This window comes from Equus quagga, chromosome 17 (assembly GCF_021613505.1).
Source record: "Equus quagga isolate Etosha38 chromosome 17, UCLA_HA_Equagga_1.0, whole genome shotgun sequence".
NCBI classification, from domain to species: domain Eukaryota; kingdom Metazoa; phylum Chordata; class Mammalia; order Perissodactyla; family Equidae; genus Equus; species Equus quagga.
The window spans coordinates 47,552,019-47,568,871 of record NC_060283.1 but is presented as its reverse complement, the minus strand read 5'-3'; the positions used below and the strand labels follow the sequence as shown (position 1 = coordinate 47,568,871).

General features: G+C 42.9%; 1 protein-coding gene across 2 annotated transcripts in view; it reads left to right on the top strand.

Moving 5' to 3' along the window:
* Window positions 1-14,996, top strand: part of SGPP2 (sphingosine-1-phosphate phosphatase 2) — a 122,392-nt gene extending 107,396 nt beyond the window's left edge. For both annotated transcript variants that reach the window (XM_046645013.1, XM_046645011.1), the window contains exon 5: window positions 11,383-14,996. In XM_046645013.1, the coding sequence (XP_046500969.1) occupies window positions 11,383-11,934 (552 nt within the window). In that variant the 3' untranslated portion in view covers window positions 11,935-14,996. The remainder of the gene's footprint in view (window positions 1-11,382) is intronic.
* Window positions 14,997-16,853: the final 1,857 nt, after the last annotated feature.

Below are 16,853 nucleotides of genomic sequence, written 5' to 3'. Positions count from 1 at the left end.
AATTGCAGAAGATGGAAGCTGGCATACTTTTTTCTGTCTCATATAGTCCATTACTCTTGAGTTTCAGGGAGTTTTCAAAAGTCTGTGTCATAGCCTTCTCTTTATAATCATTCATTTCCACGCCTCGTGATCCTTCATCCTAGATCTGTGCTCAGACATCCGAGGTGACTCAGAGAGCAGTCGTGACACAGAAGGGAGGGGCATCAGTGACAGAGAGCCCCCTCAAACAGCCATGAATATTAGAAGATTCTACTGTTTACGTTCACACCACATAGCAGGGTAGATCTGCTTCCTACTTTTGATTGCCCCTGTGGCCACTGGTGTATTTCGATAGGAAATTAATATTTTTGAACTTACGCATTCACTCTTTCTCCCCTATACACATGGTAATTACATAGCATGTAGGTTTCTCTCTGTAATCATATTCATATTCATGAACAATGTTGCCTCCGTTTTGCCATTTGGCTTCTATTGAAGCTCATGAGCATTATTCTCAGAAATTGAATTCATTGTGAGCTGGCATGGGAAAGAATAAGTATTCTGAGTGTATTAACTCGGAAACATTGATCTATAACTGAAAATTATTTTCTAGAATAATTGTAGAGTTTGGGGTTTTTTGTTTAGTTTGTTTTAATGTCAGGGTCTGCTTGCATTCAGAGCATTCACTGCATCTACAAAGCAGTGGGTCTTGGCTTTTACTCTGCTCCTGGCTTCAGCTCGCTCTGTGAAGGCAGCCAAGGGCAGAGAAGGCCCTTCACATTCTCAGCGGGGGACCTGGCAGAGGGGAAGATGCCAGAATCATAGAGTTCTCCGCATAAATAGTTCCAAGATCTGAATGCATTCTTTCCTAACAATTGAATGAATGGGTTTGTTCTCTCCCCTTCTTTCTAGTTAGCTAACCTTGTGTTGTGTTGGTCTGCTCAATAGCATTCTTCAGCGAAGATGTTTGAAGATCGAATGTAAATTGGTTGCAGTAAACTGCATATGGGAATGTGACGCAGGGTCAGAATTCATGGATGCCGAGAGTTCTCAGGGTGAGGGACTGCTGTTGAAATATCTAGAGATGTTTACCAAGAGGGAGGGTGTTTCTCTTTGGTTAAGAATAAAAACACTATTTTATGTGTTTATATAAACATTCACTAAAATTTGTTCTGGCGTGGCATAGCTTTATTAGCATTCTTTTCTAAACATTTTAGATTGCCTGTCTTTATTATTCTTTTCTGATATGAGATAGAATAAAGCTCACGCTTTTATCTGAATACTGAATTTTATAACTGAAATGAGAATAGGTACAAAAATCAAAAGGATTTAGATCTTTCTCCATTTTAACTTTGGAAAGTCTTAGTTTCATGTAATGATTTTTTTCCAAATAATTTGAAAGGCCTCATTTAAACCTTGGATGGGAAATTGCATTAAAGGTTGATTATATTTCAAACAATTTACTCTTAGGGTAGTGCTGGCAATACATCTTATGTGCCTTTATTTTAAATGTTACTTACATCATGGAGGAGTGGTGTATTGATTATCATCTAGGTTCGTGGGGGCGTTTCATTTTTTGGCATGATGTGAAAATTTATAAGCAGCAGTTAGTTATTTCTATCTTCATCTATTTTGAAACATTCTTATTTTAACATTACTGATTACGCATTGTCTGAGCCTTCTTTGCCTAGATTACAGTTTTAGTATAATGAAACAATAGAGATTGACTATAGAAAATTTAGAAAAACAGTGCAAAGCATCATCATCTGTAATATCCAAACAGAAAAATATACTCTTAATATTTTAGTTGATTTCCTTCTGATATCTTATCCATACATGTAAGCATATATTTATATAAAATCAGGATCATCCTTTTTGCAACGTTTGTATTCTGCTTGATCTTGTTATAGTTACTTTGAAACCATAGAAAATAAGGTTTCAGAAATGTAGCTTTTCAAATGGAAAATATCCATGCTATGTTATTAAATAAGAAAGCAGTATGTGTTGGTATTTTTTGCAAAATTTGAGCTTTTTATATTACCAAGACTTTATTGCTTAAAGGACTTTAAATAAGGTGAAGGAAGATTTTTTTTCCCCCTTAAATTAAAAGAAGAACAAGAGAAAAAAGGAGTGAAGAGAGGGAGGAAGAAAAGAAAGAGTGAGGGGTTCTGAGAACAATCTATTCTCTGTATCTATGAGTTTGGTTTTTTGGTTTTTTTTTTTTTTAAGATTCCACATATAAGAGAGATCATATGTTATTTGTCTTTCCCCGGCTGACTTATTTCACTTAGTGTAATGCCCTCGAGGTCCATCTATGTTGTGCCCAAATAGCAAGATTTCATTCTTTTTTATGGCTGAGTAATGTTCCAGTCTGTGTGTGTGTATGTATGTATACACACCACAATTTCTTTATCCATTCATTTCTCAATGAACACTTAGGTTGTTTGCATATCTTAGCTATTGTAAATAGTGCTGCAGTGAACATGGGGTTCATGTATCTTTTCGGAGTAATGTTTTTATTTTCTTCAGATAAATACCCAACAGTGGAATAGCTGGATCATACCGTAGTTCTATTTTTAATTTTTCGAGGAACCTCCATACTGTTTTCCATAGTGGTTGAACCCACTTACATACCCACCAACAGTGCACAAGAACTTCCTTTTCTCCACATCCTTGCCAGCACTTGTTTTTTCTTGTCTTTTTGATAAGATCCATTCTAACATGTGTGAGGTGATATCGTGGCGGTTTTGATTTACATTTCCCTGATGATTAATAATGTTGAGTACCCTCTCATGTACCTGTTGGCCATCTGTATATCTTCTTGGAAAGAATATCTCTTCAGATCTTCTGCCCATTTTTTAACTGGATTGTTTGGTTTTTTGCTATTGAGTTGTATCAATTCTTTATATATTTGGGATATTTTCCACTTATCAGATATATGATTTGCAATTATTTTCTTCCATTCAGTAGAATGCCTTTTTATTTTTAAGTTTCCACCACAAGTTTTGTTTTTGTTTTTGTTTTTGTTTTAGTGAGGAGATTGGCCCTGAGCTAACATCTGTTGCCAATCCCCCTCCTCTTTTTGTTTTTCCTCCCCGAAGCCTCAGTACCTAGTTGTATATTCTAGTTGTAGGTCATTCTGGTTCTGCTATGTGGGATGCCGCCATACTATGGCCTGATGAGTGGTGCTAGGTCTGCGCCCAGGATCCGAACCAGTGAAACTGGGCCGCCAGAGTGGAGCGAGCGAGCGAACTTACCCACTCAGCCACAGGCCGGCCCCAGTAGCTTGCCTTTTCATGTTGTTGATGGTTTCCTTTGCTGTGCTGAAGCTTTTTAGTTGGATGTAGCCCCACTTGTTTATTTTTGCTTTTGTTGCTTTTGCTTTTGGTGTCAGATTCAAAAAATCATCACCAAGACCAATGTCAAGGAACTTACTGCCTACGTTTTCTTCTAGGAGTTTTATGGTTTCAGGTCTTATGTTGAAGTCTTTGGTTCATTTTGAGTTAACTTTTGTGTGTGCTATAAGCTCGTGGTCCAGTTTCATTCTTTTGCAGTATGTATTTTTATCTCATTTTTGGTGTAAACAATGTTATAACATGCTTGATTTCTGTCTTTCCAGATTCTTTCTTATTATGATGCCTGCTCCATTCTTTAGGCTGTTTTTGCTTGTTTCTGTTTTCTGATTGTTTTATAGTGGAGCATGTGCTACTTTTTAGATTTAATGGTATGAGATGAAATAACCCAATAAGAATTATCCCTCTGCGTAAACCTTTGTGAGCAGCTTTGTTACTTTCTCTGCTTGTTTTCCTAGAATAAATTCCTAGGAGTGGAGTTACTGAGTCTAAGTGGTGAATATTTTGTATATTTTGCATACTTTGTAGTCCAATTATATTCTTTTATGGAAAGGAGTTTTAAATCTGTTTTTTGCAAAGCAAAGAATGTTTATTCTTCCATTTTTGCCCTCGTGTATTTTCCTTATCATGCTTTTTGCATTATCATTTTCTACCTCCCTTCCATATAGTTCATATCTGCCTATAAACCACACACTCTCTTCCTCTCTTTTCTTCTCTCTGCTCCCAGCCCCCAAACCTGCCTGTTCGGGACAGAATTATCCCAGTGCTGGTTAGTGGCCCCCACCTCTGCCTCTGTACTCTGCTCACCGTCCTCTGCCCCACAGCTGGCCTTCGTCATTCTAGAGAACTCTGAGCTGTTTTCCCTCTGGTCCCACATACTGTGCCAAACACATGACTGTGCACTTCCAAAGAAATCACCTCATTTCGAATCTGCCAAAATCAAAACAGCAGCTCCAATTCCAGGATGGAGATTTTGTGAGCTTTTATAGTTTCTGTGAATTTAGTGGCTTGTAAAAAAATGTTCGTGAATTTTCAAGCACTACAGTCCTTATTTTTAGAAGCTGTTTAGAATAATTTTATTATTAGAAATTTAAAGCCCCAAATTAGCAAGCTCATTAGTGATGGTTCAAGTATTTTCCTCACACAAATACCTAAATGTCTTTATGACAATATCACCTTTTACAGCTGAAAATCCAACCGTGTGTCTAGAAGGCAAAAACCCTACACCCGCAGCCATGTTAGATAAAATTCGTTTGCCTCAAATACGAGGGCTGTGGACCAAAATAGTCTAGTTTCTTGGTGCATTGAAGATGAACAGAATTAGTTTATAAAGAGTATTTCCACCAAATGTCTGGGAATTTGGTAACTGCAATTATAAAGGAAGACAGAGAAGGAAGGCAAATGTTCTCTTATCTATTGAAACAATGGGTGTTAAATATTATGGATATTCAGGATAAGAGAAAGGCGTTGGGAATTTTCTCCCAATCACTATAACTGAGTATCTGCTATATGTTAGGCACTGTGCAAGGAGCCTTGAGGAATAATGCAAAGATGCAAGATAATTTGTTCTTCTGATCAGAGGCTTATAATCAATTTGGGAAAAGCATGGGACCACGGAGCTGCAGCCAAGGCCACATAAGGGAGGGGCTTTCTGAGTGATATTAAGCAAGTGCCTTCACATTCCGTTCAGGGGAAGGTTATTGCCATCTGTGGTGATACACAAAGATATTTTGGAAAGGAAGTAGCTTTTGAGCTGAGCCTTTGAGGAACTGATAAGATCGTCATAGATAGAGATGGTTCAAGTGTGTCATGCATAAAAGGAATGCAAACCTATGATGCTAAAATTGTCCTAGGCATGGTTGGGAAAAGCAAGGAGACTCATTTGAATCGGAAAGCAGTGAGAGAAAACCCTGGAATGATGTAATTAAATCCCTACCATGCCGGACTCTGATGCTCAATCTATGGGCCAGTATTTCTCAGAGGTTTATTTTTTTTATTAATAGTTTGTTCTTTTATTTCTTACTTAAGTCTTTTTAAATCTAATTTTTATTTTATCAAAGCATATATAGTTTTTATTATTATGTTTTTATTGAGGTCACGTTGGTTTAAAACATTGTGTACATTTCAGGTGTACATGATCATGTTTACACTTCTGTGTAGATTGCATCGTGTGCACCACCAAAAGTCTAGTTGTCATCTGTCGCTGTACACCTGTGCCCCTGAGCCCCTTTCCCCCTCCTCCCATAACCCCTTCCCCTCTGGTAACCACCCGTCTGTTCTCCATATCTATGTGTGTTTTTTTTTTTTGATTTAAAGTCCCTATGCCAGCGTTACATTGGGGTGTTAACGTGCAGACTCCTGGGCCTCACTTCAGGTCAAAATTGAAAGGCAGACCCTGAAATCTGCATTTTAATAGTCTTTCTAAGTGATTCCAATGCACGCTAAAATTGGAGAACGTTTGCTATTGAAACAGCCAGGAGGTCAGTGAGTGCTTTGGGACGGGAGAATGGCAGGCAGGGGAAGACACGAAGGTTTGAACTCTGGTGGTAAAGTAGGCATTCGGAGGTGGCAGCGGGAGCGGGATCTTGTGAATGAAGGAGGAGTCTGTGGAATATAGTGACTGGTGGTTATGCATGGTCAGAGGAAGGGACAGTCAGATAGCGCCATCAGGACTCAGAGCTTCTTTGACCATAGGGTGCCACCAACAGAAAGGTGTGTAAATACGTGAATTTCCCTGAGCACCTGCAGAATCCCTCTGAACCTCTAGCCCTCTGCAAAACTGTTTTACCCCACCTCAAACAGAAATGCCCACACAAAATATTTCTGGAGCTTTCAAAGGGAATCTCACTTGTGGTCATGAACCACTCTGAGCCCCTTAGTGCCACCTGACCCCATGGTGTCAGGGTGGCTTCCTGGGTCCCTTGCTCTCTCTGCCCAGGCTGTGACCTTGGACGCCTTGGTCTTGCCCACTGCCCTCCAGGCCCAGCAGCTTCCAGATATTGGCAGTAATTGCCCCTTCCCCAGCTGGTCTGCGAGAGGCTGTTGTTGCTCTGAGTACGACGGTCCCTGCCGGGTGCCAGCACCGCGCCCCCCCCCGCCCAACCCCGATGATCTGCATGTCACCAGCATCTCTGCAGCTGCCTCACCAGGCAAAGCAGGTCTGCGCCCATGACTCTGATTCAAGGGCGATAGCGAACAATACAGATGCCCGGGCTTTGTTCTGCCAGGTGGTATCATAAAATGCCACACCTGGAGCCTAGAGGTACGAGGAAGAATGGATTCTTCCCTTTGAAGAGGACTCTGCCAAAGGGGTCTCAAAGCACTCTTCTCTGGCTCTGCGTTTTATAGATTTAAGCAAAATAACTCTTTCATCCTCTCTGATGTCCTTAGGGCTCAGACACTAAGTCTAGTGGGGCTCCCAGGAGACAGTCTGAGTGGCAGAATCTTCTCTCCTGTCTTAACAGAGGAAAGGCCCTTTGCAGTGTGGAGCTCATTGTGCCTGACTCTCATCCTTCCCTCAAAATGCATGCTCCTTTAAAACACACAGACAAGATGCCCTCAGTCCTCAGCAGTTGGTGTTTCGGCAGGCCATCCCCTGCCCCACCAGTCCCCAAATATGCCCAGTGCCCTGTAGAGGACACAGTTGGGCTCGCCTGGGATCTCCACGTCATAGGGAGAGTGAAAGGCAGATCCTGTTTGGAGAAGGAGAGACTGAATTTTATTTCACTTAAATTTTGTAAGGACGCAGTACATTTAGATGATATAAAATTCAAAAGGTATGCAAGGGTATCCTGCAAAAGTGTCCTGTCCAGCTCTGTCCCCCGCCATGCAAGGGAACCTATTTGTGTATTCAAGTAAAAATGTATCTATAGATTCTCCTACCTTTTTAGATGGAAGTGGTAGCATACGATACAGTGTTCTGCATCACACTTTTTTTTTTTGAGGAAGATTAGCCCTGGCCTAACATCTGCTGCCAATCCTCCTCTTTTTGCTGAGGAAGACTGGCCCTGAGCTAACATTCGTGCCCATCTTCCTCTACTTTATATGTGAGATGCCTACCACAGTATGACTGGCCAAGCAGTGCCATGTCCGCACCTTGGATCTGAACCGGCGAACCCTGGGCCACCGAAGTGGAACATGAGAACTTAACCGCTGCACCACTGGGCCGGCCCATGCATCACGCTTTTTAAAATGCCATGTCATAGCCCCCTCATCCTTTGTATGGCTGCAGCATATCCCATTGTGTGACTGTACCATGGTTAGATTTAACGCATCCCTGTAGGGGGACCTTGGTGGTTTTCCAGTCTCTTGCTATTACAAACAATACCACAATAGACATCTTGGAAATACCTCACTTCAGACATGGGCACGTGTCTCTCTGTGGTCCTGTCCCAGAGTGAGATTGGTGGTCAGAGGTTAAATGAACATGTAATTTTGCCAAGTTTCTCCCCATAAGGGTTGTGCCATTTTGCATTCATTTGATTAACGGACATGAATCCCTTTTTCCCCCTACTGTTTCATCACCAGATTGTTGTCAGACTTCTGGATTTTTGTCAACCCTGATAGGTGTGGGGTACAGTTTGTGTTGGGGGGAAAGGGGGTGGGAGGGGGAATGTTGGGAACCCCTCAGTGTCCAGAGCACTGCTTTACACACAGCAGCAGACGCTCCACAGTGTCATTTAGTACAAACAGAAGAGCCCACCAGTATTTTTATGTTTATTTGAAAGGTAATTTTAATTGTATTTTTTAAGTTAACAAACAATAAAATTGAATTTTGGGTGTATGGTCTATGGACTTTAACACGTCTAGATTTGAGTAACCAGCACCACAATACAGAACAGTTTCATCACCCCAAAAAGCTCCCTCTTGATGTCCCCTTGTAGCCACACCCTCCCCCATCCTTAGCCCCTAGCAACCACTGATCTGTTCTCCGTCACTGTAGTTATATCTTTTGTAGGATGCCGTATAAATAGAACCATACAGTATGTAACCCTTGGAGACTGGCTTTTTCCGTTCAGCATAATTTCCTGGAGATTTCTTCCAAGCTGTTGCATGCGTCCACAGCATGTTGCTTTTTATTGCTGAGGAGTATTCCATTGTACAATTGTAGCCCAGTTTGTTTCCCCATCACCCACTGATGACATCAGGGTTGTTTCCAATATTTAGTGATTATTAATAGAACTGCTCTAACATTCATATACTGGTTTTTATGTGAACATAAGTTTTAATTTCTCCTCAGCATAATTTAATTTCCACTTCTTATTATGACTAAGCTTAGGTATATTTTCATATATTTCAGAGGCATTCATATTTCCTTTTCTGTAAACTCATTTCCTGTACTTATTTTTCATTTTGGTTGTTGGTGATTTTTATTTTAGACAAGTCGGTTTGGAGGGCTGACAGGACATCTGGATGAAAATGTCTAGCATTCAGTTAAAAAGTGCAGGACTGAAGTTTGAGAGAGACACCAGAAAACATAGATTTGAGAGTCATGCGGATAGAGAATGGAGAGATGAAAGCATGAACCTACAAAAACTCTTCAAGGGAGAAGACACGTAAGGTTTGAAAACAGAATCTGTGGAAATGTCCACGTTTAAGATGTGGAAAGAGGAGGAAGCTCTAAAGAAGGAAGCCAAGGAAGAGACTTCTTAGAGGTCAGAGAAGAGCCAAGATGGTGCAGGCTAACATTAATAAAAGCTGAATAGTAAAGTTTGGCTAAATAAAGGGTGTAAATCCTCAGGGCACAGAGTCCAGAAGAAGAAAGAGCATCTGTGTCCAGTGATTCTAAGCAAAAGCCCTACAATTCATTCCGATTGGACTGGCTTAGGTCACGTGACCACCCCTGCACCAATCACTGTGACTAGGGGATACAATGCATTGATTGACCTACCTAGGTCATGTGCTCCAACTCCATAATTTCCCAGAACCTCATAGATCCCCAAGAGGATATATGAGGCTGTTGGGTCAAAGACAGATGGTGAAGAAACAGCCAACGAATGTCTGGCAAGTAGCCTTTGAGAATGATGTATCATCTAATTCTAGTTTAGAGAGCAGGTGTATATCAAGTTGAGGAAGTGGAGGCAACAGGTGTAGAAAGTTCATTCCAAGAGTTTGGCTCAATTTTGGTAACCAAGAAGCTTAAATGAAGGATTGCTTCTTATTCTCGAAAAAAGGCAACATCAGTGCATATTCATAGGCACAGGAGAAGGAACCATAGGGAGGAAGACCATGGAGATTATGATGCCTGAGGGGATAACTGAGAAGGACGGTGGTGGAAGTAAGAGCAGGCAAAGCCCAGGGTGCCACGCGGAGGACATGCAGCGGCACAAGGCTTCCTCTGAGGGGGCAGGTTGTCCTCCCCATCCACTCTTGCTCCTCTCCTATGCATTCTCCTCACTGCAGTCAGTATGATCCTGCAAAAGTGAAAATCTAGTCCTGTTGGTGTCCAATGAGAGCTACTTCGGTGGCTTCACATTGCTCCCAGGATGTAGTCCTCATGAAGTGGACTGGACTTTAGGGCCCTGTAGGAAGCGGCTCCTGCCTATGTTTGCTCTCTCTTCTTCAGCCTCAGAGGACCATGACGGTCCACACTCACTTCTTTCCCTCTTGACTAACAGTAAACATCTGTCTCTCCACTAGACCGTAAGCTCCGCATAGGCATGGACAGTATTTGTTCAGCTCACACTGGATCCTCCAGCTCTGTGTCTGGCATACAGCAGGCACTCATATGTGGATATTGGAAGAATGAATGGATACTCACTAATCTGTGAAATTTGCTATAGCCTCAGTGATTATCTCTAAGGTCCCATTATTTACTCAATCAGATGACATTTTATTAGAAACTAAGCAAGAGAAATAATGAATGAAGTTATGAGAAAAAAAGAAAAACCAAGACTTTAGAATTCTATTTTATGTATATATGAAAAAAGGGTGGAAGGCAACATGATGCCAAAATATAGACAGGGTTGACTCTAGGTAGTGGAAATAAGGATCAATTTTTTTTCTTATACTGAAAAGTGTCTTCCAGATTTCCTACAATGCATTTGTATTACTGTTTGGTGTTTTCCAGATTTTCCAATGCATTGAGGAAAATGTTTTCAGTTTTTCAATTGTAAACTTTCAAAATAATCCATGTGAAACTTTGTAATAAAACCACAGCAAGCTCTTCACTCCGACTTAGATGTATTCGCCTATTAATTACATTAAGGCTTCACCTCTTGATAGATTTTGCAATGAGAACAGTAAGGGAAGAAGAAAATGGATGACATTAAGGAGTTAAAGATATTTTAAACAGACATTTAAGGAAGGAAGAAAAGGATGGAGGAAGAGAGAAAAAAATAGGGAAGAAAGGAGGGAGGAAGAGAGGAAGAAAGAAAAGGGAGGAACAGAGGAAGGAAGAAAGAAAACACAATCTAAAATGTTCAAAAGAAGGAATAATTAAACCAAGAGCGGTACATCCACTCAATGAAATTGTGTGCACACTGTTTGAAATTCTGTGTCTGAAGATGGATTGGTAGTGTCAAGCCTGGTGTCTTGGAGCTTTGGCACCACCACATCCAAAATGTCTTCTCAAACCACCCCAAATAAACGTCTCCTGTAAGTAACGCTGGCATGCTTGCTGTGTGAATGTGGCTCCTCCAGGAGCTATCTTACTCCTCCAGCCAGCCGCAGCCCCCAACCCCGCCCCCGCCAAGAAAGGATGACGCCACCTCTGGGAAGATGATGACAATACTTGTGATAGAATGTTAAATCAAAAAGAATAGTAGATCAAAGCAACAATGTGATTACAGCTATGCTTTAAGGAAGCAAATGTAGAATTTATTCCAAAAGACAGAAAAACTGGAAGAAAATACTTAATGTGGATAGTATGATTGTTGTTTGTATTTTTTCTATGTTCAAGTTTTTACAACTGTACATTTTTTAAACATGTATTATGAAGCAATGTAAAAACTATTTTAAATATCAAATCAAGCATATTTGACTCAAAATTACACATGTATACTGGGAAGCACTGGTTGGCTTACATAATTCTTTTCTCTCCTTCCCGCAGGATGTGCTGGGTGGCATCCTGATCACCATGATCCTCATTGTCCTCACCTACCCTGCCTGGACCCTTATCGACCACCTGGACTCTGCCAGCCCCCTCTTCCCTGTGTGTGTCATAGTGGTACCCTTCTTCTTGTGTTACAATTACCCCGTGTCTGAATACTATAGCCCAACCAGAGCAGACACCACCACCATTCTGGCTGCTGGGGCTGGGGTGATCATAGGATTCTGGATCAACCATTTTTTCCAGCTCGTGTCGGAGCCCATTGAATCTTTCCCTGTGATTCAGAACATCCCACCGCTCACCACCGACATGTTAGTTTTGGGTCTGACCAAATTTACTGTGGGAATTGTGTTGATCTTCCTGGTTCGTCAACTCGTACAAAATCTCTCGCTGCAAGTGTTATACTCATGGTTCAAGGTGGTCACCAGGAACAAGGAGGCCAGGCGAAGACTGGAGATCGAAGTACCTTACAAGTTTGTCACCTACACGTCTGTTGGCATCTGTGCTACAACGTTTGTGCCAATGCTACACAGGTTTTTGGGATTACTCTGAGCCTCAGACAGTTGGAAATTAGCCCACTGGACATGAGAACCAAGACATAGGAAAGTTGTTGGGTGGGCAAGTCTTGATGACAAATTTTTCTTTAAAAAGGAAAAACTTCTTAACTCACCTGTCTGTTTTGCTGATATCTGTGATAAATGCTACTGCTGTATGAAAGGAAAAATTTTCTCACATGGACCATTCGTCTGTAAGGGTCTTGCTGCAGTTGAAGCCAGGCTAAAACCCACAGTCAAGTTCTTTAAGGGTTCCCCACCCTGTCTGATACATGGACTTTGGGGCTCGTCATGGGCTGGCAGGAACTGTGGCTTGGCTTAGGAATGGCCACAAGGCCCACTGGATCCTAGAGGGCCGACAGAGATGGGAAGGACCTGGGAGACTAGAGGTTGAACATTTCCTTCCACTTATGCCCGTGCCCAGCACTGAGTCTCACTTCCGAAATTGGAACTTTGATGCAGGAGAAAGGGTGGCAGCACGTAAAACCACATTCCTTGGACAGGATGACTTTGTCATAATGATCAAATGAGACTGTGCCTGCTTGGGTGGGCAGAGCACTGGAAAGCTTACTGTGAAGCAGTGTAGGCCATGGCAAAGCTGCAAGGTCATGGGGAAGAGTCTGCTTTCCTTGTGACTCCCAGTCTCTGCTGGCGGGCGTATTGAAACAGGGATCGCTCTTCCTTGTTGTGCATTTCCCAGGGTCCAGGTACCATTACTACACTCTTCCAATCCATGAAACTGACTGGCTGCTCCCACCTCACCAGGCCGCTGGGCGTTAGTCTTCATGAAAAGCAGGTACCTCTGGGCTTCTCTGAGTGTCCTGCTCTCTCCTGCTGCTTCAGAGTGAGTTGGGACAAGTCCTCTGCCCCATCTTCAGCTTTTCTATGCTTCCTTCCAAACTGGAGAGGCACTGTCGTCTGCCTGCGAAAGTGAGTCAATGGAAGAACGAATGAACTTGATCCTTGCTGGGTCCTGACAAGGAGGGGAGGGGCCTCCTGGACATTTGCTGATCCTGACGACGCCCCCCTGACAAGGCTCCTCCATTTCTCAGTTACTTTCTGGAAACCTATTTTCTCATCTACTACACAGAATCAGGGGTTCCCCTTCTGTCTCCCCACCTATGATCTCTTGGCAATTTTAAGGATAATTAATGCAAGAATAATGTCAGCCTCTCTTAGGAAAGCAAGCTAACCAAACACGGCACCCTTTGGACCTCAGGCCTGTCCTCAATAGACTTAGGGAGGTGATCACTGTGCAAACCCCAGAAGGTTCCCTCACAGGGCTCCTCTTCAGTTCTTAAGAATAAGGAACAAGTATGAACAATTTCTTAAAAGTTAGTGTAAACACGTGGTTAACAAACGATCTCTTGCGGCAGAGTGCCTGAACCACTACAGCCAGTGTGTAATCCTCATGCATCACCACCTTGCACGCACACATTTCGAAAGGAAATTAGCCTGACTGAAGGTTGGGCTGTTACCTCTGCATCAGTGTGAACACTGAGAACCCCCATTTGTCCTGTTTTTGAACATGTGCCCTGGCCTTCTTGTTGGGATCACCTTTGGTATTTGACTTAGTGCTCCAGTTTCTTGAGAAGAATCATTTTTAGTAAAACATCCTGTTTTTCCTTCAAATTCTTCTCACATTTTGCATAGTTAGAAGGCAGGGATCAAAATGACCTGCTATTTGACTATTTTAACATCAAACTCTGGCTGGTATTTGTGGCACCATGATGGGGGGACGCGGGCAGAGCCCCAGCTTGTGGGCACTTCCGCTCTAGGCTGGCCCCTCCAAGGCCGTGCATGAGGATTTCCCTGTGGCTCGTCCCCCGGCTGCCAAACCAGAGATCACAGCCTGGCTAATATTTACAAAAAATGATTTTCATTGATTTTTATGAATCCAACCAACAAAAGGATCAGCCTTTTCCACTTGTGTCTTTTGAAAAAGAGGGACCATAATGTTCACAGGTGTTGGCAATTCATTCATGTGTGTGTATGTACAATTTTTACTGCTGTCGCCTGTTGTTTGAAGTCCCAACCATAGGAAGTCAGTCAGCTGTATTGGTGTATTTAAAGTTGTATCTACACCATTTGGATTGAGGATGAATATATTAGCTATAGCACATTAATGAATGACCCAAGGATGTGTCACGGTTCATCACTTTTTAAAGTATCTTATTTCAGTAACTGGAGAATAGAAAGTATATATTGGTGAGGCCTCGAATCAGGCAGAAACTCACTGAAAAGGTCCTTACCTGATTCACACTCTTGCTTTGCCAGCTCTCTTCATTCGTTTCTCCCACAGCACTTCACTCTATGAAACCCTCACCCCGCTCAGTCACGCTTGCCCACGCATACACCATACATGCTCCTTCAAAGTGTATGCCTTCCCTCTCCTTTTAGACACTGGGATTTCTCTCTGGCGGAAGACTGCCCCCTGCTGGTGTAGCCCCAGCCTTGGTCCGAAGCCTCTCTCTTGATCAGGAGTCTTAGAGATTAGGAATTTAAAAGTCAAGCTCGCCTTGATGTATCCAACATAAGCCTAGGATCTGTGATCTGGCCAACCCTACATTTGGCAACTGTGACGCCAAAGCCCTCAGGATTATTGGCCCCTCCAGGAGCCAGGTAGAATGGCATGCCCTTTTCCAGACTCCTCATCCTGCCGCCTACCCACCAGCACTCTGGGCCAGGGCGTCCATCCTATAACCATCATTCCAAACAGCTGTCATTTCATGCCAGTTTTGCTCAGACTGCACCATAACAGAATATGCAGAAGAATAAAAACGCAGACGAAGAGACTCTGAACTAAAACCCTTCAATGGCGGTGGCTGAAACCACTCCACAACATGCCTGTCAGTCGCACTGTAACATGGGATTTTCTCGCCCAAATGGGCACCTCATGCTTCCTGAGTATAATCAAAGCATGTGGTGTTTCAGGGCCGTATGCTCCCGGTTTCTATTTTGGAAGCTTTCAGCTGTTTTGCTTATGTACTGTATGTAAATTTATTCTTTTTAAAATAAAATCATTTTTGTTTGATTATGACTTCCTATTAAATGCTTTAAAAGCCAGTTGTCTCCTTCCTTGGACATTTTTTTTTCCCTAGATCTTTCTTGCAGGGTTCACCGGATCTGAGTTGAAAAGAGGTGGCAAAAATAAACAGCCGGCTGTGTCATTCTCTATCGCTGTCATATTCAGCCACGTGCCAATGTTGGTGAGTGTCAGCAGCCACAGGTGTGATTAACAGGCAGGAAGTGGTGTGTGTGATTGCATGCTTCAATACTCTCCTTTAGCTCCTTGATACGAAAGAGCATCCTCTTACCATATTCAGAGATAGATGTCACTGTGTGATGAAAGGTGAGTTGTAGGTGTTGCTAGTTAAGGTAACTAAGATTTTCACAGATGAGTACACTGTGTGCTGAACCAAATGAACACGACCCTGTTTGATATTCACATCATTGCAATGATACATTCTGCCTTTAAGTGTCCCAAATTTGCTATTTGAAATGGTATGGAAAGATGACACTTTTATTTGCAAGGCCAAGGACTGAATCCCCAATATGCTGGGCACCATGGGCATGGGAAGCTGGATGAGGTCCAGTCTGCCCCATGGAGTTCGCTCAGGAGAGAGGAGACACAGGCTCAGAGAATTACAATTCAAGACCCAAAGTGTTAAGGCTGTAGGGAGAAGGTAACCCTGCCATGGGAATTGAGAGGAGAGGGCGTTAATTCTAGCTTGGGGGCTGCAGCAACTCAAGGAAGGCTCGTGGGAGAAGTCATGCGTGAGCCAGGCTTAAAGAAGTGACGGGTTTGCCCAGGGGTGTGATGGGAAGCAGGTACAAGATGATGCTCCGTGGCAAGGGCACGGCTTGCCAGAGACACTTCTCCAAACACCTCCAGCTCTTACAAGGAGAATCCAGACCAAACCCGTGTTGGTGACTATGTGTAGGAATAACGGTGGCAGGGGTGGAACAAAGGATGAGGAAGGGGCTTTGATGTTGCAGAACCAAGTCACAGGAGCAGAAAGGAAGCGTGAGAAGCCTCTTAGTCCATTACCTTGTCCATGTGGGACCATTCCAGAGGAGGTGACAGCTAGAGGCCATTTCATAGTCTCCTTTCATCATTCCTCATTTGAATATTTAACAGTCTGCAGCAGACACTTTCCCCTTCTGCCATCCTTGAACTCTTACATGCAGCTCCATTCCCATATCCTCCTGTTCAGCTCTCAGCAGAGGTGACGGCAGCTGGGGACTCAGTCCGTGTCCTTGGTGCCCATGCCTCCCTCCCTCTTTGCTCAGTTCCCTGAATTAGTCTTGTGAGGCTGTAACACCTAGATCATAACATGAGGGAAGCCATCTTAGGGAAAAGAAGCAATATTGTGACCCTGACTCACTGGTCTCTGTGGATACATTCTAGCCTGCATGTAGCCTACATACTTAACCACATCTCGCTTTTACAAAATGCATGATCTGCTGGTTCTATGACTCTTGCTTACATATATCTCCCAGCTGTGATAAGGCAACTTTGTTCTCTGAGTTCCCCAGGAACACGATGACCTCCAGAAAGAATTCTGCATTGGTACCCATCACAAATGACAGAAGAAAGAGATAATGTGGCACCTTGAAGTTTGTCACACCGGATGGTCGACGTCCCTAATGCCCCTCCCTCCCTGCCCATTTCACCCACATAACGCCCTCAAGATTCTGTATGACTTTAAGATGGTTCTTCAGGACACTGCCATCTTCCAATGATGCTAGCTAATTGTATAAATTTTCCTTCTCAACCACAGGCTCGTTTGCAAATTGATTGGCACCAGATTGCAGCAAGCAGAATGAGACCCTTTTTGCTCGGCTGCAAGACTTCGTTTTTAAAATATTTTACCACGATCCTGGCTCTCGGAGGGACCCGTAAATACTCCATGT